The sequence below is a fragment of the Thunnus albacares genome, chromosome 14, assembly GCF_914725855.1.
Source record: "Thunnus albacares chromosome 14, fThuAlb1.1, whole genome shotgun sequence".
NCBI lineage: Eukaryota > Metazoa > Chordata > Actinopteri > Scombriformes > Scombridae > Thunnus > Thunnus albacares.
The window spans coordinates 24727993-24752892 of record NC_058119.1 but is presented as its reverse complement, the minus strand read 5'-3'; the positions used below and the strand labels follow the sequence as shown (position 1 = coordinate 24752892).

Below are 24900 nucleotides of genomic sequence, written 5' to 3'. Positions count from 1 at the left end.
GTCAGGTCAGGTGCATGATTTGTAGCAGATTTTCACCGAGTAACTACAAAGTTTGAGTGTACACATGAAACTGATGAACACAACACGTATACATTTCCACACAGCTTTGATAAAGTCAATGTTTTCTGTATATGAGATTCCATGTGGTGAAGATCAGCTCTGGTCCTCGCTGTAAAATAATCCAACGTGTCAAATGTTACACAGTGAGGCAGCGTGAGGAAAGCTCTGATCTCCTTCACCTTGATCTTTGACATGTGAGTCCGAGGATATCCTCTGTTTTTTTTTTTTTACCCCGAGTGTAAATTCACCACAGGTTCATGTGCTTTTATTATTGTGAGGACTTTTGGATTGAGGGGTCAGATCTCCATATGTGATCATGTCCACACGAGACATGATTGACTGTACAGGAGGGGGGTTTGGGGGGGGGGGGGGGGTGGGGACAAAAAAAGAAGAGAGAGAGAGAGTGAGAGAGAAAGAGAGAGAGAGAGAGATTTTTTAAACCTCAAAAGAGGAGATTTTGATCTGGCTGACAAATCATGTTTTAAAAATAGGACCAGGTGTTTATACACCTTCAGGCTACGTTCAGTTTAATGTTACATCCCCAGTGTCGAGCTACATATATGCACATATATGTGTCAGGAAGTTTACCTGAGGCTCAGTACAAAATTACAGGGATGGGGAGGGGTGCTGAATATTTGATTTTATAAAAAAAAAAAAAAAAAGCAAGACCCTCCCCTTGACTTTGAACAAAACTATCCCCCAGTATCTTAAAAAATAGATGTATTTATGAATTAAAAATAAATTATATTTATGCCAAACACATGTTCATTACAGATGGCAAATTAAAAGTGCAGTGCTTGTAAACGTGCCAAAGACAGAGACAAAGCTCTCTGCAGTACGGCTCTCTCTCTGTTGACCAGCAAGCTCGTTTACACATAGCTGGGTTGACTTTTAAGCAAAAACCTAAAGTCAACTAGCGGTTGAGAGAACATGGAGGATATGAAGGCTGCCCAGGAAGAGAGAAAGAAGACCAGTGGGAAGCAGGTCTTACATACCCAAAGCCATTCCCGTCTCTCAAGTGCAGTCAGTTGCTTTAATGACTCAGCCAGGCAGAAATTAGGCAGGGCCATCACACCAAATTCATCCAACCTGGGAAAGAAATTTAGCTTAAAAATATATTCATAAGTTTTATTTAGTATTCATATTTATTAATTAGTGTATAATCACCTGAAAATAAGAACTGTTGTGTTTTCGTTACCTTAGAATGAGCCCTTTATATCTATTTAGGGAGCAGGTCCTCTACCATGGAGGCCGCCATGTTGCTCTTCCATGTTTCTACAGAAGCCCAGAACAGACAAACTGAACACTGGATCTAGAGAGGGCTTTTCATGTTTTTCGCAAGTTTCATGGCCACCGTAGGTTCTCCTACATGCTTGAAGGGGAGAGTGGGGGATTGGGATGGTGGGGTTCAGCTGGTTGCAATCTTAAACTTCACCACTAGATGGCACTAAATCCTACACACTGGTCCTTTAAGTGAAATATCTTCTATCTCACTGCTTCTTCGACCACTGATGTGTGATAATCAAAAGATAGATTCTGAGTAGATTATTCCTTTAAGGGTGGATGGAGGCCCAAAGAGAGAGAAAAGCCACCGACGGACAGATAGTTTTACTGTACACTTTGTGCATTTAGACACACAAAAAGCTTCATTCATCCAGTCACAGGTAAGACTATAAACAGCTTCACCTGTAAAAAAAACATGTGATCGGAGGGTGAAAAAAAGAGATTTTTGTTGGTATTGATAAGATAAATATGGGACTATAAGGGGGTGGCATTATTACGAAACAAAAACAGGCTTTCTGGATCTACAATCTCAGAAACTTACATCCAAGGATGATGAACAAAGATCTTAGTATTAGGAAGTTTTTATAGTCATTTTTTGCAGTTATTTAATTGATATTTTGCCGTTCTTACTCTGTATAAATATTTTTAAACATTTAAAACATGTTTGAAATTACATCCCCTATTTTTGTGACAGTAGTTTGCGACTGTGAGATTCATTTTGTTGTGTACTTTCAAGATTTCTGATCCCTTGGAGGTTCTCGTTGCATAAATGATGAGGATTCAGCCTTCTTGTACAGCATATACAGTGTAAATCACCCTGATTTACAGAATGTGTTGGTGAACGCTTTGGTCAAATAAGGAAGATTCTTCCAGTTAGTCAACTTAGTGTTGCAGAGTTGTTTTTTCACACTTCATACTTTTAGACACTCGTTAAAACATTAAAACACAGAGTTAACATCCATATCCATCCAAAACTTTACATAATATATTTCTGAACCATGATTCACCATTTCTAGCAGATTTTTGACTCTCTTCATCAGATCTGTCAAGGCAGATCTGATGAAGAGTCAGATCTTGGTGATGTGGAAATGTTCTCATATTCCACTATAACACTTTTTAATACTACCTAATAAGGAACAGGGATGCTTTTAAAAAGCTTTCACTGAGTCCTGGGAGCTGCACAGACACCAAATTCACCCTGTCATCAGTTATTCAGGCGAGGAGGATAGCTAGAAGATGTGACGGATGTCTGCAGGAAGGAGAGAGACTGAAAGGAAAGACGGCTGGTGATCAAGAGAAGAGAGAGGCATACTTCTATCATCTCATCTTCCCTCCTCCCTCAACCTCAGCTCAACTTTGGTCTACTTGTGGCTTGTATGGGACGGGATCAGCCAGCGGCAACATGCTAAACACTGCGTTATGGTCAAACGACAAAACCAGACTATTAAACCAAGACATGCTTTATCCTTGAATACGATTACATGGAGACTGCGAGAGGATAATCCTTTGAAGCCTGATCAAAGAAAGTCTGAATTTTGAAGTGGGCTGCAGTATGTGTTTACATGCACAAGGAGTTGATATGGGTAGCTGTTTACATGACTACGGCATGTAATCCAGTTAGAGAATACTCTGCATCTTGTCACGAGCAGTTATGTTTGTTTCTGTCAGCGTGAAAAAACAGCACGGATGAATGTGAGAGAGTGGCGTGCCTACCTGTGCACACTGCAGCAACAGACTTACATGTGCATATCACATGATTTTGTGTGAAGGCATTTGATATGTGTAGGTTTTTTAAGGAGGTATTTTCATCCATTGCCTCATAACCTGATTTTAACATCATAAAATGTTTCCTCTATACAATATGTGCCATCCAACACTTTTATCAAATAAAAACACATTTTAGATACATGGTTATACATAATCAGTTTACATTCCTATATACTGTGATGATGTATAAAGATTAATACTCAATGTACTGTTAATGTATGATATCCACTTCTGAAACATTTCACTCAACATCTGTAGTTCCAAAATAAACCGGGGGGGCAGCAAAACACCGCAACCTTTCAAAATTTAAAGATCCCCCTCAGACATGTTTTAACATAAATTTAGAATGTTTTTTCCATAAAAAAGGTTTAATTACCTCATTAAAGTCTCTGAAATGACATCTACTCCTTCTCCCTCATTGAAAACTCCAGAATCTATGAATATGCAAATATGTTTAATTGCTGGACACAAGATATCTCCGACTTCACTGTAAAGTCCGTTCTCAGTGTTTGTGCGCTGGAAGTTTCCACATCACACTTGTCTAGGTTGCATACTGGCCCTCAACTGGCTCACAACTAGCTGTGTCACAAATTATGCACGTCCATGTCTCGTTCTCAAATTTAAGATGAGTGCAGACGAATTTTCCCCCCTCAGCAGATGAATGTGAAAACTCTGCACATACATCATTCTGCACAGTGAAGCTCGAGTGAAGCGACAAAAAGCAAAAGACACTTTTCAGTGTAGGGTAATTTTAAACGTTCCCAGTTTTTCAAGTCTGTCTTAAAACAGCAGCCAGCAGCAAGTATGAACATTGAAGTAGGTTTTTCTTGCTGTAATCATTCCTCCCGTTCATATCGGTCATTATAAGATATCCACCAAATGCACTTCGTTTTGAGAAAAAATGTATTTGAAATTTGATCTGAAGATAATATGAGGATTCAACCGTCAGAGTTAGTAGATTAAGTGGACATGTTCCACAGTTACAGTCCTTTCAGTAAATATTTACAGACTGTTTTTCTGTTCAGCTGCAGTGGAAGGATCAAGCAAAAAGAGGGAATGTGGCACTGAAAGGACAGTAACTTTGAAAGATATCTACATGATTTGACTAATTTGGACGGCCTCATATTATCTTCAAATAAACTTTGGAATACATTTTTGCACAGAAGGAGGACTGTGGATTTTGTCCCTCATCGCTTGAAAGTACATTATCAAGGGATCTCTTAATGGCCTGTATGAACAGGAGGAATGATTACAGCAAGAAAAAACAGGTGTCAGTGTTTATTTGGGCTCCTGATTGTTGCTTTTGGACAGACTTGAAAAATTGTTCTTTACGTAAAAACTTTCAAACTGTCGCATGATCCCAAACATATTTGGAAAAAGAAAAAGTGATCTTGAGTTTATGATCCTTGTTGAAAACTGTTCTCAATTCAAAGCTATTTAAAGGGAACTTTGAGGGGGAAAAGTTATTTTCATACAACAACAATGTCACATATTCTCAACATGACATCATACAGTAACGGTTTGTTTCACGCTTCAGTGAAGCTGTGTGTAAATATAGTGAAATATGAAACACTGCTGTTTCATGGCTTCACCAATACAGTAAAGCCGATGTTTTCTCTTTCATAGTTTGATGCATGTTTCCCTATAATTACACCTGATGTACAGTGTTTGGCATCTTTGGAAACATTGAAACCTTGACTAGAAGTCAGAATATGTTTCAATTGGTTTACAAAAGAACCCTAAAATGGGATGAATGCTTTAAAACCTAACTGAAGTTGAATAAAACAGTTTTTTTCCCCCAATTAAACACAAGAAATGTCTTCCATTGTCAGCAGCAAACTTACATTGTTCCTAAAACCTACCAACTTGTCTCCTCGCTCACATGTTTTGATAATATCTCATAAATAGAAATTCTGTTTCCATTGTTATTGCAGGAGGAGAAAAACTGTTTTCTTTTGGTTGTCTGTGTGAATATTCCACAAACATCTACAGACTAAACACTGTGGCACACACAGGTTCTGGCCTCATGCTGTATGCCAGGTTTCGTGTTTGGGTGTCTTTTGTTTCAGGTCCTCTGTTGGTCTGTAAAGCAGGTGTGTTGTTGTCTTTGTCAGAGGTAGAAACAAAGCTGTGGCATGTAGCTAAGAAGGTAGAACATGGTATTCCCAGATTTAGGGGTTCAATTCCCCATGTGGGACTTACGGTAAAGCAGGATTACGCAAATATACCATTGCTCCTCCCATGCCAACTGGAAACAGGCCTGGTCCTCATTCCTGGTTTGAAAAGCACTGCAGTCAACCATCACAAAAGCAGAGCTGCATCAAACATCCCACTGACACACTGACAAACAAACCTGACTTCAAAACAGCTGCTACAAAAGCAGGAGCTGTTGCAGATGGAGGCATCACCGAGGTCCAACATCTCACCGACACGCTGTGGTTCCCTGTTTGGTAAAAAAAAAAAAAAAAAAAAAAAGAAAGAAAAAGACATTAGAAGGAGTGTTCTGTTAACTAATCAGCTGGGAGATGCTGCAGTTTTGTGTTACAACACTGAAGACTGAATTTTCTGCTGAAGTAATGTAAAATATTATGTATACACAAAGCGTGCGTTCAACAATGACTGCCATTCTTGCTGTTTGACTAACATCCTGTCTGCGATGGTAAATGCTTCACAACAATGTGAAGAGGAGGATATCCCCTTTCCCCAGTCTCTCATCCTCTTTGTTTGCCCCCTTTTGCATTGAACAGCAAAACAAAAGAGTTTTACCCATATCCAGTTTAAGAGTCTTGTATAATTTATAACAGGTCGTCTGGATCCATATGGATGTTGATTAAAGTCAAAACAATGCAAAAAAAAAAAAGTGCCGTACTTGAATACATATGAGATTCTATAGTGGTATTATTTATATCTTTTAGCACATTTGAGTGATTAACATGAACATGTACATACTGTATAATGGAATGATTTAAAATTGATCTTTATACTTGAGAACCTGTGAATCTTATGAAAATCACAGATACAAATAAACCATTTAAAAGATTATTTTAACTACATAAAAAGGTGAGAAAAAGGCAAAAAGTGAGCATTTTGCTTAAAAGCTATTTGACTGTGTTTTACTTGGTGGCTTCAGATGTTAATTACCTTATCTGATACTCTTTATGTACATGAGAAATGAAATAATAGATACTTCATTAACCAACAAAGGGAGAAAGCAGGACATCCTGAGAGAAGACATCTGGCAACTGGCTAGAAAACTAGCAGTGCTCTGTCGCCACACTGTGGTTTAAAACACAAAGTACACCCTGTATCACTTGTATTTGGCTGACTTTGTGATGACAAAGGCACTTTAATCTTACCAGGCTGTAATGTACCCACAATAAAAAGGTTGCTGTTCATAACCCTAGTCTCATTTAAAAGGCATCTCTTTAAATTTTACAACCAAAAAGTCAGAACGAGCGTAAGTTATCCTGAAATAAAGTTAGAGAGGCTGAAGTGTCACACTGGTGGGACTGTGTTGAGAGGTTAACATTTTAAAATGGTTTATTTTACTAATAATATAATTTAATAATAAATGATCTAATGTGTCCTGCCAAGACAGCCACACTAAAGGCCCTCTGATGTCCAGCCAAACATATAAACATCAGGACGCTATTTTCAATTTGTATTTTTTAATCAAACTATACTGTTGCAGTGGAAGCAGTTCTTCAGGGAGACATTTTGACACCGGTTGCTTTACATCGGCGGCGGTGGTGGAAGAAGCACTCAGCCCATCTGAGTTTATTTTACATGTCATGTCAAGCAGAAGAATACAACTATTAATTGCAGTAAAATCATAGACTGTATAAAAATGATGGACGTAGCCACCGTGACGTCACCTCAGGTTTATGGACTCTATTGATGTATGAAGAGAACTAGTTTTGTGGACTCGCGCTTTGAAGTTTGGCATTTTGACCTTCTCCATCTTTGGTTTCTGAAGCCAGAAGTGATGAGAAGTGACCATATTTGGACGAGAGGGTGGAGCTGACCCTGACGCTAGCTGCTAGCTTGGTTAGCACGGTGCATTTAAATCTATGGTTAATTGTGGTAATGCTAATGCTAATTTTTGCTAGCGAAAAACGGTCTTAAAACCATTAAAACAAAATGTAACTTACTTACCGGAAAACTGAATATCTGACTCATTAGAGGGTCTTTTCGTACAACCAAACGCTGAACAAGACTTTTTTAGATGACCATAGTGATACAATTAACTTTCACAAACTGAAAACACTCTGAAATAGCGACGACTACGACTATACTCTTTGAGGTTACGCCATGTTTACGTTACCTAGCCAACGTTGTCGCCATGGTAGCGACTTGTCAATCACAACGTAGCCACGCCCTGAAGCATACCCTGCTTTATCCTCAATTTTAAATTAAATGGGACATAATTTACAAAATGAACATCATGCTACATTGAAGAAGACTTAAAACGAGCGATTGAGAACATGAACTCATTAGGAAAGTGTTCACTGAGGTAATAAATCAGGTGAGAAGTAGGGTCATTTTCTCATAGACTTCCATACAAACGGACTTAGAGCCAGTGGAGTCGCCCCCTGTTGGCCATTAGAGAGAATGCAGGTTTAAGGCACTTCTGCATTGGCTTCATTTTTCAGACCCGGAAGTACCTGCTTGAGTAAAATTAACTAAAGTAACAAAACTAAAAGTACTAATTCAGCCCAAATTAGAGTGTTATTGAACATAAAAAAGCTGAAATTGCTTGAGATCAGTTTATTATTGGAGATTAGAGATTAGAACATCTTTCCCTTTCTAAAATTATTAAGTTATAAGTTTAGTCATTTGTGTTACATTAAAACAGTGCAGTATATTAGGATATGACATGTTGAATTTAAATCATAGTGAACAATAACTGCATTTTCCTCATAAATATAATGAGGAAAAAGCACTGTATCAGTACTAGTATGCCTCAGTACTTGAGAAAATGTAGTTTTAACTTCCAACAGGCAGTGGGCAGTAAAACATGGAAAAGTGATGCAGAGTTTGTTAGAAAGACCACAGACAAGGATTGAAGGAATGGCGAGTATATCTGTTCTTATAATAAAGGCTCTGTACACCTATACAAATGTTTTCATTTGTTGTGGCTGATTATAGCTCTGTTCATTGAAGGTGGGTAGCACTACGAAGGGAGTTACGTGACATCAGCATGTACTCATTTGATAAAGGTGTTATATGTATAAGTCCTGCCTTAACAGGTGAAAGGAAAGTCAGAGCATTGGATCAGACGGAAGAATTAAAGTCTTCTTTGTGGGGTTTTTGAATGATTGTGCAGGGCCTTTAAAATAAATTAAAATGTGAAAGGCTGAACAAAAGTATGTAGAAACCTGAACCAAGTAGGTGGACGCCCAACATGTCTTTCCAAAACAAACAGTCAACGAACAACCTTCCAAGAGGAATAGATTTTACTCCCTTTTATCCACAAGAGAATTAGTGAGGTCGACCACTGATAAGAGATGGCTCACAGTCAGCGTTCCAGTTCATCCCAAAAGAGTTGGATGGAGTTGAGATGAGAGTTCTGTGCAAGCCAGTCAAGTTCTTGGAAAAATGTTTTTATTATCTGGTTTTATGTGTGCTGGCATTGAACACTCCCTAAATTGTTGCACCAAAATTTGAAGCATATAGGCCTTAGGGTATAGGCCTTTTTCCCAGAAGACATGTTGCGGCAAAAGCACAGGTGTAAATAATAAAAATAAATTTAGCTGCTTTGGTTTAAGGGTCCTGGTGTTGTGCATGCTGGCTCACCTCACTGTCATGGCTTACTACCAATTAAACAGAGCCATTGTTAATGTTATTAGTAACACTTGTGCTTTTCCTATTGTGGCACTTCAAAATATTAGCAGTGAGAAAGGTCTAAAGAACACAAAAAAGTATGGAAACAGGAGTGTCCACATAGTGTAATTTGATATATTATCATACCTGATATTATATCTCTTTCTGTTACCACTTAGTATCACTATAATATTTAATGATATTCCAAATTATACTTGGATGTACAATATATCTGTTTATTTTGATATCACTCAAACTTCCTTACAATTAACTGTTTGTGGGAGTAAACACCTTACTAGACACCACCTTACCAAATATATCTGGATAAAACCTGCAGGTTTTTTTGAGTTTAACGTTTAACTTGTAGCTTTTTTTGGTGTTTCTGCATATTCTGTCAATATTTTCAGAGCATCACTGCGGTTTGTTTTGGTGAGGGATTTCCTGACTGGCTGTCTCACCATCAGTATACTGACTGCCTGCCCTGGATGATGCGCTTCTTCTTCCCAGGCATGACACACTTACTGGGCTGCAGTCAGAGCCGAGCCACGGGACAGAGACACGGCGAGCAAGCCAGAGGACAGAGTCAGACGAGGAGGAGGATGCTGGAGAGAAAAAGCAGCCGATAGCTCATAATGATGATGATGATAATGATGATGATGATGTTGGTATCGACAGGGGAATGATCATAGAGGAAGAAGAACAACAAATCTCTGCGGGTTGGAGGGTGGTGACAGTGATGATGGTGAGGATGTTTCGGATGTGAGGACGGCCGGGACGCGGCTCGGAGGAGGATGCTCTGAACGATCTGAGTGTTGATGATCGTGCAGGAAAATCTCGGGTATCACCGAGAGTTTAACGAAGCGCTATTCTGAGGAGGTGGGCCAAGTCCCGGGCGAGAGCGGGGGGAGAGAGAGAGAGAGAGAGAGAGAGAGAGAGAGAGAGAGAGAGAGAGAGAGAGAGAGAGAGAGAGAAGGGGGAGGACCTTTGGACTGGGTGCCAGTGGTCGGACTGGGATGTTGTCGTTGTGTTCAGGGATGTGAAGCGACATTAAGGAGCTGATGAAAGGACTCCTGCCAGCGCGTGGAAAACATATTTCTACGTCTTTGCAGGTAAGCAGCCAGTGTCCCTCTCTCTCTCTCACGATTTACTATCTCTCCTTCTGTCTCTCTCTCTGGTGATGCGAAAACTATTATAAATACACATATGATACTATAATTGGGGAGTTATAGTTGTAGTGCAATACCTTTGATACTCTTGGTGTTTGAGAGTGAGTGCATGGTGACATTGTCTTCATAGTACTTTACCTCCTGCAGTATCACAATGATATTATGTAATATTCCTACTGGTGCACTGACAGGAGGGCATCAAAACTATCATTTACATCCTACTGCAGGTCACACTGATTCACTTGTGGTATAACTTGTGTACCTTAAGTACAATTTTGAAGTATTTGTTCTTTACCGGAGCACATTTATTTCATGCTACTCTATAAAGCTCCAACAATTAGTTGATTAATCGATCAACAGGAAATTAATTGACAACTATTTTGATAATCGAACATTTATTTCAGTGTCCACAAGCAAATATGTCAAGATTGTGCTGCTTTTAGCTTTTTAAATGTGAGGATTTAATGCTTCTCCTGATCGTAAACTGAATATTTTTGAACTTTGGACTGTTGTTCAGACAAAATAGGACATTTAAAGACACCACCTTGAGCTCTGGGAAATTATATCATTTTCAGTATTTTCAGGCATTTTATAGACAAAACATTATTGATTAAGAAAATAATCTGCAGATTAATTGATGATAAAAATAATTATTAGTTGCATAGTTCATTCAACACTTATGATCAGCTTATAAAATGGCATTAATTCTGAGAGTAACAGTGTATAAAGTAGTTACAAGTAGCCTCACCTCAACCTGCTGCAATATGAAAATGCTGCTAACACATTGTAATTAACACTGACATGAGCCATTCTGCTGCCTAATGAGTACTTTTAACTCTAATACTTTAATCATATTTTTCAGTAAACCTCTGTTCTTTTACAAAAGTAACATTTTGAATGCAGAACCTACTTTTGCGTGACTATTCCTCTCAAGTAAAGGGTCTGAATACGTCTTCCTCCATTGCTCTTAACAGGCTATACGGTATTTAACAATACTACAGACACAGACAGGTGACAAATTAAAGGAAAAACATGAATAAATGAGTGGAGACACATTACAAATGCAGAATGGTTGACTGAATGGTTTGATGAGTATGAAAATGATTTGAATGAATCATATGCTATAGCTTTGGACCAGTGTGTTAGACAGTTCTGTCCCTGAAAAGACCCCAAAATACAACAAGATCTACCTTTAGTCCAGTTACTGAATAACCATACCATGATTAAAAACCTAACTGGAAATCACAGTAATAATTTAAGAGGCAATTAAAAGTAAAATGAACCACATTTACTACTGAGTAGCACAAACACACTGAACGTCTCTAAAGGAATGTTGTAGGCGTGTTATAGTGATTTTTAGATAGGCTCATCTCTCTCTCACTCAACTTTCCTCCCACACACTTTCTTGTTTCAGCAGTGAAGTACAGTAGCCTTACAACCTTACAGTAACAGCAACAGCACAGAGACGAATGCTGGACCAAATGTTTTCATACCATAGGTTACTTTATCACTCAGATCACCACGCATGTGATGCACGAATGTGTTACAGTTATATAAAAACTATTCAGGCCTATAAAAGAAAGGGAATACAAACAGGTGCAGGTACTGAAACCACATGGGTCAATATAAAAACAGAATACATGAACTGGATAACAGTTGGTAAAAACAAAATGCATAAAAACCAAGAAAAGACAAAAATATACAATACAATGCAATCGTACTGAAGATTTAACTGTGTGTTTCATGATTGTTGCAGCCTCAATTTGGCATCACAGCTGCTCCAAACGGGAATTAATTCATGATACACAGCAAAACTTCCAGCTTTTAAAGATTTTTGCAGTGACAGTTGTGAACAGTTTGAGCTAAAGCACTTGACAGTGTCAGGACTGCGTACAGTCTTAGTGTTGGGTTCCCCAGAGTAAATCAAAGCCCTGCCATGGGTTATCTAAGTGGCTTTCTCTCTCCACTGAGCCATAAAGGTCAACGCTACAAAAAGCCCTTTGACTTCAGTCTGGCACTCACTATTTAAGTTCTAACAAATCCAATAAACAAAGACTGGTCTCTGGATATGATCCTGAAATGTAGTTTTTTCAGTCTTAGTATATAAATATAGTACATTAATTATCTTTCATTATTAATAGTGTAGTGTAAGTTGTGTGTGAGTGAAAATATTCAGATTGTAAAAGTAATAGGAATTTCCCTTTATGTAAAAGTACTCAATTTAAAAAATCTAACAAGTTTAAGCACTCAGAAGTTACTTAAAAACAGTAATTATATGAAAACCTTGTCACGGTTGATGGATACTCTGTTCCACAAGGACTGAACCTCTGACCCTCTCACTGTTGGATCGACTCTTTGACCCGCGTGTGACTAGAATTTAACCCGCGGTCTTTCAACGATGGCACGGGTGCTGTAACCCCAGGTCCCGCCTGCTTGGCTACAAACACGAGTCGGTGTGAGATTGGTGCCGTTGCCAGGACTGACAGGTTGAATGGATGACAGGGCTGTGTGGGCCAAATAGACTGTCAGAGAGAGCTGGGAGGAGATGGATGAGAGGAGGGAGAGAGGGACACAGAGAGAGAGAGAGCATCAGAGAGAGGGAATACCAGAGAGAGAGATGAAGAAATGATGGAGTGCTGTTGTGGCTACAGGCAATAGCTGATTCCCTTAGTTTCTCTTTCTCTGCCTGAGCCAGGAGCCTGCCCCTCAATCTCCCGACCATCTCTCTCCCCATCGCTGCTTGCTTTTGACTAATCAGTGGAGTATTACAAGCTCTGCACTGTCTGGAGCTGTTTTGCTACCAGCGCTGGTGTAACAACTTAGAAATATGTGACAATGCCTATCATAGATTGTGTTTTGTGGCAACTTCACAGTATTTTATCCTGTTCAACAAGTCCTCCACTGTCTGAGCTGTCAGTGTGTAATGTGTTGGGCGTGGCTCGTAGTGATGAACCTACAGAGAATTATCAGTGACTCTCTCAGCTCCCCTCGGCTTTACGAAGCTTTATAGCGAGTTTCAGTTCATTGTTTAACTGTCTGGATGTGACTATTTGGTTGTCAGCGCTCTCATAGCACCACCACCAAAAGCCACTGTACACCACCTCCTCAGCACCAAACAGACACAGTTAGCTGTAGACTAGCTGGTGAACATAGTGGAGCATTTAGCAGCTTAAGAGCCAGATATTTCTCTCAGGAGCTAGTAGAGAGCAAAAACAGAGATAAAAGACAGTGAATATTGGACTTATATTCACCAGGTGGACATCAACATGACTCCAAATGAATGATAATGTTGCTCTGTAACTGCTGGATGTGGGAATAAGCTGTTTGCTCAACATATCAGTTTAAAAGGTGATGATATGTCAGTGTTGCGTTCACAACTTGTTTCTGCTTGTTTCCCCCAAGTGACCAAAAAATCAGTTAATGCAGGTTCAAGGGTAAGAGAAGGAGGCCTTCAAGGTTAAAAGGAACCAATGCTTACTGCTGGTATGGAAGAGGACATACACTCATCGTTTTTTGATGGACAATAACTCTCATGAACGCGAGACGTCACTTAAGTGTTCTAACAAATGATCTATTCTGACATTTTTCTGGTGCAACTGCATGCAGGGTAGTAGCAGCAGAAATTTCGTGATTGCATGTGAGATTTAAAGTATATACAGTATTTATCCTTTTCTACTCGTCCAGTTAGGATTTTCACAAGCCTTTCATCTCTAACCAAACTGTCTCTAAGGACATTTATACGTGATTTTGAGAAATTGGCAGTAGCCTCCTGTTGGCAAGTATAGTATAAGCAATGCAAGTCTGTAGAGAAATTACATCATTTCCATTTTTAAACTCTCAAGTCCATAAAAATCCTGTCTCTTATTCTTCCTGTTAATGCATGAAATGGAGTGATATGCATTTGTTTTTCCACAACAGGGATTAAATGTGTCTTTATGTTGTGTTGTCTCCATCATTTTAGCTCTTTCCTCACTTCCCCATCATGACTCTTTTCATGTCTTGCCAAGATGTGAGATTATATGGAAGATTATTAATTTTACCTGGATAGCACGGGTTAAATAAGATATTTCATGTAAATTCACAATACACAGTTATATCCAATATCTCATAAACAATGGTTAGAGAGCTTCACCTTGCTAAACCATATAAAATTTCAACCTTTCCTTTCAAATGAGGCTCAGTTTGGGGTGCCAGTAATCATTTTATAAAGATGAAAATTTGGCTAAACAACAGATTGGCCTGTAGTGTGCTTCTTACTTAACTTCATTACTTAACCCAAAACATAGTTACATTACATTTATTAGTCAGAATACGTTCCAATTTATCAATACAAGCATTTATGGCCTGTCACAATGTAAATCATAGTATCAATTTATTTTGATAAACAAATAGGTATCAGCAAAGCAAAACAATAAATGTAAACTTGCACTAAAATTCTAATCCAAAATGAATTCACTGAATTTTACAATATCTAAATCTAAATTTTTATAATGACTAATCATAACAAAACCCTGAGTATTGAAACATATTAATACACAACACAGGGTTATTAGTAAAATGATTCATTTTTGATGTTTTAACTCTCATTTACTGTAATTCAGAAGAGGTCAGATTATGTTTTTTCTTCTCTCACTCACTCCTCCGACTGTAGCTGTTTCTCTGTTACTGTAACTTTGTGTTGTGCAGTCGGGTCGGAGTTGACACAAATCCTGTGAGTTTTGTCCCCTCTCTCTCTCTCTCTCTCTCTCTCTCTCAAACACACACACACACACACACACACACACACACACACACACATACAACACTACAAGACTGGGGTGAGAACAACAAAGTGTGTGTGTGTGTGAGAGGAAAGAGAGATAGATCAGTCTAGCTGCCAGAGTGTGTTGTCTGTAATATCTGTCTATGTGAGCAGGGACAGTTATGTAACAACAAAGCAGAATGCATCGTAGGTTCACGTGAGTTACACACATAGACTGTATATAAAGATGGACCTAGCAAAGCGTGACATTACCCATTGGTTTGCATTGGAGCCAGTTCGAAGCCCAGAGTTGCTGCTTATGGTCAGCGCCATCTTTTTCTGTTTGGAGCCAGGTCGGGGTGTTTCCTCTCACACTCTGGAAACACGCTAACAGGAGTGAACTGTCAATCACAACTGTCAATCAACGCCCACACAGCAGACATCAAAGCTACTATGATATCTTATTATGGAACAATACTTTCTAAAATGACCACCAGGACACCTGTTAGAGGGCCCAAATTTAGAGATTGAGCCCATAATAACTCACTGAAAAAATCGTTCGACGTAGTATTTCATTAGAGAAGTTTTGTGAGACGCTTTTTGAATGGGAGTCTATTGAAGCCAGACACTTTTTGGAGCCGGCATCTAGCAACCGTCAGTGGTAGCGCACTTTAAGGGACTTCCGCATTGGCTTCGATATTTAAAGCTGTGGTTGTTGCCGCTTGGTCACACACACACTCAAGCATCAATGCTCCTGTACACACTCAGTGGACAGAAAGTGAGGTATTTAATCTTAAGCAGTGCTCATGATTTTTCAGAATTAGAGGAAATGCAGTGTCTCATTGCCGTAAGTTGACAGCAGCAATGTGTTTGACATCTTGTTTACCCAAATCAAGGTATATAGGTATTATAGGTCCACATCTGCAGTGGTCCCCAACAGTTGGTGGTGATCTCCAGGAAGCCAAAGAAACTCACTCAGAAGTTCAAGAAAAACATCAAAAACTCTTAGTGTATGATGAAAAAATGAAAGAGATCTCAGGAGAGGGAATTCAAAGAGACCCAAATGGCCAAAAAGGCTTTAAAGTTGGCTGTCAGTAAAATATCTGTTAATAAATACAAGGCTTTAAAAATACTAAAACCACATCATAATCCAACAATAGTAGGCTTTAATAATAAAACTTCCACAATGCAATCACATAAATCTACAAACCAGTCCAGTAACAGTTGGAGGCATCGTTAACAGATGCCTGTAGGTGAGGTGGAGGTATGAGGAAGGATCAGAGGACAGGGCAGCATGGAGGATGTGTTGTGGATGATGTCAGGCCCAACCACTTGATGCATAGTGTGAGGGCACGGGAGTTTTAAAAGAAATGGCTGGTGATTTTCAAACAGCAATAAAGATCCGATAATACAGTTGATCTTAACTTGACCCTTGTTATTATCTCAGAGACAAAGAGATGCTTACTTACTAAAATGTTGTTCAATGTATATATATAATCTTAGCACAAAAAGTAAGGAAATTTGTGTTTGGTAGATTATTTCTTTGTTGTAACAATACTTCTTGGCAATAAATCTTATATGGTTGGAAAGCCTGTTTATTTCCCTTTTAAATGGTGCCACATTTGTAAGGAACATGCATTTGTGGGATGAGCAGCAGAGCTGAGTATTTGGGTTGCGCCCATGAAAAATTTGCCAAATCTTCTCTGCCAATGCCAAACAGCTTATTCTGCCATTGACTCTTGTTTGGTGTTTGGTGGATTGGATGGTTGAAGTTTGAAGAAACAAGACATATTGGCAATTTAACAATGTATTCATTTAACAAACAGGAGCCTCAGTAGCGTGTGGAAGAACCAGAGAGTAGTTCTGTGTAAGGCACTGAGCATGTGCAGGAATGCGGTTCCCTTTACAGCTTCGGTAGCATGTCGGATGTGTTACATATCACAACTACTTGACTTTGTGCTGTGCTACGTTTTACATTATAAATAACTTTAGTATAAAGAGGTTGTGATATGAAGCACACTAAGCTAGCTCACTGTTATTAGTATTTGTAACTGTTTCTAAACAAACTAACATGCTTATACTCTTGCTCATGAGTTTTTTCTTCTTATTAGGTATGTTTATGCTGTATTCTACTTATTTTACTTTCATAATATTTACTATGGATTAGATTAGATTCAACTTTATTGTCATTACACAAAAGCACCATTACTGAGATGACAAAATGCAGGTAGGCATCTAACCAGAAGTGCAAAAAAAAAAGTGCAACAGTTCCAAATGTTATGTAGAGAATAGTGGATGGTATACATGTGTAAATGCAGGAAAGGAAAGGATCAAATTATGTTTACTATGGACATTATAATAATAATAATTATTATATTATTATTAGTAGTAGTAGTAGTCATTGATGTTGTTGTAGTACTACTCCCCTATAGAAAAGCATTAGTCGTGTGTGTTTATTCATTTGTGTCTGTGTGTCTGTGTGTGTGGTAGAGTATTGGTTAGGTACAGGTATTGATTGGAACATTTGAACTCTGTGGTCATGTTCCGGAAAGAGCAATGAACACACACATACAAACACAAACACACACACACACACATATTCACACACACAGGGAGGCGTGGATAGCCACTTGACTGCCTCACATGCACACACACATGCACACACACGCATTGCCTGGGGCTTTATAAACAGCCGGGCTTGGAGGTTGTGACTCGCACATCAGTCTCTGCTCCCTCCCTCCCTCTCTCTCTCTCTCTCTCCCTCTCTCTCTCTCTTTTGGTAAAACAACACAGCTTCTCTTACTCTCATTATTTCTATCGTTTTCCATCTACCTGCCTGCTGTTTGTTTTCTTCCCCTGCTTTCTTCCTGCAGGCCTGCACATCACATTTTCCTCTCTCTAATCTGCTGATCTGCTGCCTGTCTCTCTCTCCCTCTCTCTCTGTCTTTGTAGTTACATATATAGCAGCACTGTGTGGTAGAGACCAGTTGAAGTTGGCTTCCTGCCTGTTGAGATGTGCCAATAGGAAACCCAGTGAACAGGGGTTCATGCTGATGAAATTGATCTGCTCAGGTAAGGAACAAGAACCCCTTTTCCTACTTCTTTTAATGTTGTTTTTATGCTTTGATCTGTTTTCCTTCTGGTATTGAGAGTTTTGGGAGGAGAATACGTTTTCCTTGGAAGACTGATATTAGACTGGAACGAATCTTACATTGTAATGTCAGGTAAGGTGATTGGAAAACCATCATTCAGCAAAAAAATATCCATCCATCCATCCATCCACCCACCCACGCATCCATCCATCCATCCATCCATCCATTAACCACTGCTTATCTGAGACCGGGTCATGGTGGCATCAGACTGAGTGAGGAAACCCAGACATCCTTCATCCTGGCAACACTCTCCAGCTCTTCCTGGTGCACCCCAAGGTGTTCCCATGCCAGAAGAGATATGTAGTCCCTCCAGCATGTCCTGGGTCTGCCACGGGGTCTCCTACCAGTTGGACATGCCTGGAACACCTCCAGAGGGAGACGTCCAGGAGGCATCCTAACCAGGTGCCCAAATCACCTCAGCTGGCTCCTCTCGATGCAAAGGAGCAGCGGCTCTACTCCGAGCTTCCCCCGGATTTCTGAGCTCCTCACCCTATCACCAAGGCTGAGCCAAGATACTCTCCTGAGGAAACTCATTTCGGCCGCTTGTGATCTCATTTTTTCAGTCACCACCCAAAGCTTGTGACCATAGGTAAGGGTTTGGATGTACACTGACTGATAAATTGAGAGTTTCGCCTTCTGGCTCAGCTCTTTCTTCACCACAACAATCCGGTACAACGCCTGCATTACTGCTGATGCTGCATCAATCAGCCTGTCAACCTCATGCTCTATCGTACCCTCACTTGTGAAGAAGACCCTGAGATACTAGAACTCCTTTGCTTGGGGCAGCAACTCACTCCCAACCCAGAGGGAGCAGTCCACCTTTTTCCAGCAGAGCATCATGGCCTCAGATTTGGAGGTGCATCTATTTAAATTGGCTTACATTTAGTCAGTGAGTTACTAGATGACACCTTCTTATCTTTAGAACAAAATACTAAAGTTTCAAAGTGCTTTAAATTCAAAGAAGGATTCAACAGATGATGTATTGAAGATGAAATCATCTTTAGTGTTTAGGAAATGAAACAAAACATTATACTTTTATTATTGTTATTTGTTATTGTAAGAAGTTGTGGTCACAGGGATACATAACTGATTATACTGGTGATTTATTATAATCATTATTATTTATTATAAGCATTGATCCTTGAATTTTCTGTGTGCCAGATTCATGTGTTTAATTTTTTGTTGACATTGCAGCCAGGACTCCACCGTTTGCTTCATAAATGGCCCGGTTGTCATATGAATTGCCAACTTTTGCTTGTATACTTTCGTTGAACCAAATTGAAAGCAGACACTTGGTCTCGTCTTGACCAAGCACTCAGGAACAGCGCCAGGCTTTGAAGTCAATTTGACATAGTGGCCAAACCATGTAATTACAACTTCCATGTCCGTTAGGGGCCCAAAAAGCATTTTCCTGCACACAATCATGGGTAAAGGAGCAGCTGTAAAACAGTAGATACATTTTTTAAGCGTCACAAACCCCCACAATCAGAATTTGATCCGTTCAGTCCGATCACATTTCAAAAGTCTAGAAAAGCCACACAACTGAACTGTTTTATCCCCATTCAAGTTAGCCGGAGGGCTTAACCGGAAGTTAGCCATCTCAGCCAGCAGAAGTCTCTAGTGAGCATGCTCTATTGGTGCATGGGTTCCATAGAGTGTGTGCAGTATGTTTTCATCTGGGTAGTTTTTTTAGAGCGGGATGTAGGTTTTTTGACTTCATGTGCCACTGAGCATCTTTCATAGGAATGAACAGGGCTCCATCTCCAACGCTGTATCCAGTTCTCTTTATGCATCCATGATCTTGACTCCATCCAAGTGTCTTGAATAGCCATAGCTTTCTTGCGGCAGTTGCACACGATTACGTATTTCCGCCCACGTAATTGTATGTGGATTCACAACAAAATTGCATTTACACTCATGTTCAATGTGGTCACAATGTGTCCCTGACCATCTTTGGAGGTGGTTTGGCTGACTGGATCACAATCCATCCTCAATGTGTCTTTCATGTGGTCAAGCACTATCCGATTGCAATCTGATCACCAAAAATGTATTTTAATGCAAGGTGTAAATGGGGCCACAGAGTCCCTGAAGATCTGAAAACTTCCAGTAAATTCTGAGGGAAAGCACATACACTCAATTGAAATTCATTTAAGCTAATGAATATCAACACATGTAAGGCAAACTGGCAGCTTCAAAACAAGAATGTTGGCACTGGCTTTTAAAATCAGTCAATATTGGGGTTCTATATATAAGTAAGTCATTTTTAACTCTTGTCAGTAAATGAGCACAGCCTCTTAAGGAAGACCTAAAAAATATATGATTTATTGTCAACAAAAACACTTTCAGTCCTGAAATAATTCAGGAAAGAACAGAAGTTGTGTCCTGTGTGCTTCTACTGTACAGTACATTTGGATTTGTTGTTGTTGTCATGGGTATCCTCTGTTATTTTTAGCTGGATTACAGGCAGGTTGAGCTTTTAAACTCCAGAGAACAAGGTAGACATATTTATAGAAGCTTCCCATCTCAATAAAAGATGAATCGCTGTCTTATGCAACAACTCCTGACCACACTGGAGGCAGGGAAGAGACAGGAGGACAGGGGAACAGATGGATGGATGATTGGATGGATGAACAGATAGATAGACAGATGGATGGATGGACAGATGCATGACTTTTATAGATGTGTTTTTCTGTCATGGTTGCCCTCCAAGAAAACTGTCTATCCTACTTCCTTCCTCTTTCTCGGGTCCATGCATCTCTCTGCTTCCTCCCTGTCGGACTCTCTGTCCCTTTGACACCCCCTTTTATATCTCTTTCTCTTTCTCTCTATTGACTTCTCTCCATCTCTCACCTTTTATGTCTACCTCATTCCCTTTCCCACTTTCTCTTTCCCTCTCTGATCTATTATTCATATCCGTTTCTGACTCTTTCTCTCCCTCCCTTGACACCTGAAATCCCTCCAGCTGCTCCAGGGCGTTTAGACCTCCACCAACAGTGCTCCCCTCCCAGGAAAAGAAATAGAATGATGAATAAAGGAACAGAGCGAAGAGACAGATAAAAAGCTTTGGGATGGGCAGCTCTATAAATAAGGTATTTCTCCATGTGGTGTATTGTACAGGTTGACATTTTACACAGCTCTATGTAGTCCTATGAAAAGACTTGTTCCAGAGTCCAACCATGTGAGATCAAGTTTGGAAATGACGTCAGACCATGTTGGAAAATATAAAGAAATAATAAAGCAATCTGGAAAAGATTGTTTTAAGATAACTTTTAGAAAGCATTCATGATTTATATTAATTTTATATTCTACTAATCATCCTCCATGTTTACAAAGCAATGAGGTGGTTGCCATGGGTTTTTTAAGTGGTTGTATGGGTTTTTTGTTGGTTGCTATGGTGTTGCTAGGTGCTTGCTTTGGTGTTGTAGGTGCTTGCTAGGATGTTGCAAAGTGGTTATCTGATGCAAGGGCCTAAGAATAAAGTGTGTTGTAAGTTTTTACACATTGTAAAGTCCTTTGAGGCAAACTTGTGGTTTGTGATTTTGGGCTATATGAATAAAATGGACCGCTGTAAGGTGTTCATCCTGGTATTGAGGGTATGTATCTGCAGGAGCCACAGTATCATTAGTCAGTTTTAAATTTGGTGAAAAGCACAGTATGACTTGTTCAGAATCCAAAACCAAAAGTTCAGGACTTTAGACTTTATGGACAAAATTTTAAACTTGTGACATGCAAAACAACGACTCCCACGTCTTAAACATAAAAATGGGTAAAGGTAAAAGTACAGTTGGAATGGAAGAAAGTTTGGTAGTAAGGTGAGGTTATCCTTGTGGATATCATGTACAGTAAGATCCCACACTAAAATGTAATATATCTTTCCTTTAAATGTGTTTCTCATAGTGATGTACACATTTCAGCATGGAAACCTGAGCTGAAACCTTTTTTAAAAAAAATATTTTTAGAGAAATGCTTTACCCATGTTTGTAATGTTTGGAGCTCCATACGTCCAGTGTTTTCCCCATGTTTCCATGTTTTTTCAAATCAGTTATCATTTACAATTATCACTAACACTTTTACCTCCCTTCTTTAAAACATTTACTGATGCAAGGCACTCAACAGATGATAATGCTCACTGACCACCAGTAGGAGAATACAGCTGCAGCTGCCACATATGAAAGAAGCAAAGCAAGGCTGAAGCTTAAAAAGTCAGTCAACTTTTCCCATACAATCAAAGGTTTTGAAAACTTTATCCTGACCCACCTTTGGGTGTTTTTGCAGTGTGTAATGGAGGCTGACATGTGCCACATGGCAGCTGTTTGTGCCTGAGGGTTGCTGCTGTTGCTGTGCCCCTGAGAAGGGCATGAAGTCCTCAACTGCCAGCATAAACTTCCACATCTGTCTTCATATTTGGAAGAGAGGGTCACACAGTCGGTAAACATAATTACAGAGTGAATTTGAAAAGCTGAAAAGTATTTCTACTTTGTTAAGACACTGTCTAGCATGTGTTATACAGCGTTATTGGCCAAATTGCTGCTAAAACGCTGGAAAGATTAGTCCAAAACAAACAAACACAACTATTATCATGAGATGTAATATTCTAATATCTGATCTCTCAAAACTCAGTCATGACCGTGAGCAATATAGATGTGTCAGTGTCATAAAAGTTACAGATGACTGCGTTAAATAGTTAAACAAATGTGTGTATGTGCATAAGTGATAACTTAAAGGACATGTGAGAGTTTGGTCATGTGTGTCTGCCCACGCCCCAGCTTCTCACTGCAAAAGATAAAGGCTAAACACAATCTACATATTAGAGCTCCGCTGTGAGCGTGCATCAGATGAGGGCAGATCTGAAATGGAATCTCCTTCTGTTCCCCCTCGCTGCACACATCATCTATCCATCTATCAGCGCTGCACCACGATGCCTCGCCTCCTCGCCACCGAGCCATCAATCATCACATTCCTATGCTTTATGGAAATGGGAGGAAAAACTGCATTTAACGGCATTTTACCCTCTATCTCATCCAACTATCTCTCCTTGTCCGTCCATCCGTCCGTCCGTCCGTGCTCTCGTCCAATCTAGTCACAGTGTAAGGTTGTTTATTTAAATCTATTTAAATGGATATGAGGCGTGTGCATACGCAGAGAGATTTCACGGCCTGGCAGGTCAGCAAATACCAAGGCTGTTCCACCTCACTAACCCCCCATCAGGGCCCATAGACAATTAATACACACCACAGGTGGTCAAGTGTGTGTGTGTGTGTGCGTGAAAGACAGAGTGAGGAAAACAAGTAGCAGGGGAAAAGTGTTTTGTACTATCTATCTATCCATCTATCTATCTATCTATCTATCTATCTATAACACCTGACAGAGGGAGAGAGGTGATGAATTATGGGGTGAAACAAAAAGAAAAGGATGGATGTGATACAGATGAGAAGAGGAAGGGAAGCAGTGGACAGGAGAAAGGTATACGAAGCGGAATGGGTGTCGGGAGGAAACAGCGGCACTCTCAAGGGGAAGTGGGTTAAAGGAGAAGAGCGGAGAGAGAAATTGAGGGAGGTGACTTGGAACGACTGAAAGAATAAGAAAAAAGGGAGAGAGTGGGAGGGAGGGGAGAGGAAGGAGAAGTGAAGGGTAAATGTCTTTGCTAATGTCTTTGGTGCCAATATTGACTAACGCCGGATCCTTTTGACTTCAGTACACTCAGACAGTCCAAGCTGCATCCTGCTCCTTAGTTCATTAGCTCTGTCATTTTGAAATGGATGTATTGGCTCTGCTGTTCAATGTCAACATGCTGAATGAATAGATGGATGCAGGCCTGGATCAGCACAGTGTGGTGCCCTAAGGTGACCACACTTGAAGTCTCCCCCTCCTCCCACTTTACACGTAAAAAAAGTGAAATTTACTATGTATAATCAAATTAATATATAAGGGATAGAGGGTGTAACTGAATAGCTCACAACTGTTTATTAGTTGTAAGGATGGATGGATGGAAAAATTGGCTGTTTACAATATTGCGATCCCAATAATTTCATGACATACAGTTTACAACATGTTATGCAAAATGTGCGATCCATAAATATGTGTGTGTTTGCGCATGCAGAGGCAAAAAAGGCTGCACAGACGGGTGTGTGCTGGAGCTGTTTTAACATGATTAAACACCACCTCTTCCTCCCCTCTCCTCCTCTATTTCATCATCTCCTCTGCCTTTCCTCCATGCTTTTCTTGCCCATCGTTATCCCCTACACAGCACTTCTGAGAGAGAGGGAGGGAAAGAGATGAGCAAAAAGGCCGAGAGCCGCACAGGGAATCACACATAGAGAGACAAAGAAAGAGAGACTCAGACAGAGTGTGAGGCAAGGAGGGTCAGGGAAAGAAAGAGATCACAGTCTTGTAATTCAAAAGGGAGAGGTCTGTCTGAAATGGGCTTCTGTGATATGATGTTATGACTATTTTGGCTTTTATTTATCCGACTGTTCCAGTTGCCACTGAGCCACCAGCACTCACTGGATTGGGTGTAATCCTCCTTCAGCGTCCTGTCAGAAAAAAAAACGGATAGAAACACTGTCTGTCGGGCAGATTGTCTGGTATGTTGGCAGACAGAGACAGATTTTCAACAAATTAGTCTGAGAGGTCGTGTGTGGGGGATCCTGTCTGTTTTTTTGGGTGAGGTTTGTACAAGACCGTCTGGCAGGCCACAGGTTCCTGATTTGAAACAGACTAGGTTTAACATGATTTATAGTATGATACTGTGATTGAAAGAAAATATAGCAATATATTTTGATATCTTGATAAACAGTTTCTAAGAGCGTTTCCAAATCTAAAGTTTGTTTACTCTGGTCCGAATCAGAGATTAGTTGGTAAATTTGGTGCATTTTTCCATTGTTTCGGTTTCTTTTCACACAGTAAA

General features: G+C 39.8%; 1 protein-coding gene across 2 annotated transcripts in view; it reads left to right on the top strand.

The window, feature by feature from the left end:
- The first annotated feature begins 9310 nt into the window (after positions 1-9310).
- bean1 (brain expressed, associated with NEDD4, 1) overlaps positions 9311-24900 on the top strand; it is a 52088-nt gene continuing 36498 nt past the window's right edge. The window contains exons 1-2 of one of the 2 annotated variants that reach the window (XM_044372003.1): positions 9311-10043; positions 17794-17913. In XM_044372003.1, coding sequence (XP_044227938.1) covers positions 17889-17913 — 25 coding nt within the window. In that variant the 5' untranslated portion in view covers positions 9311-10043; positions 17794-17888. Of the gene's footprint in view, positions 10044-17784; positions 17914-24900 lie in introns of those variants that run through there. The other variant, XM_044372005.1, reaches the window with a different exon arrangement.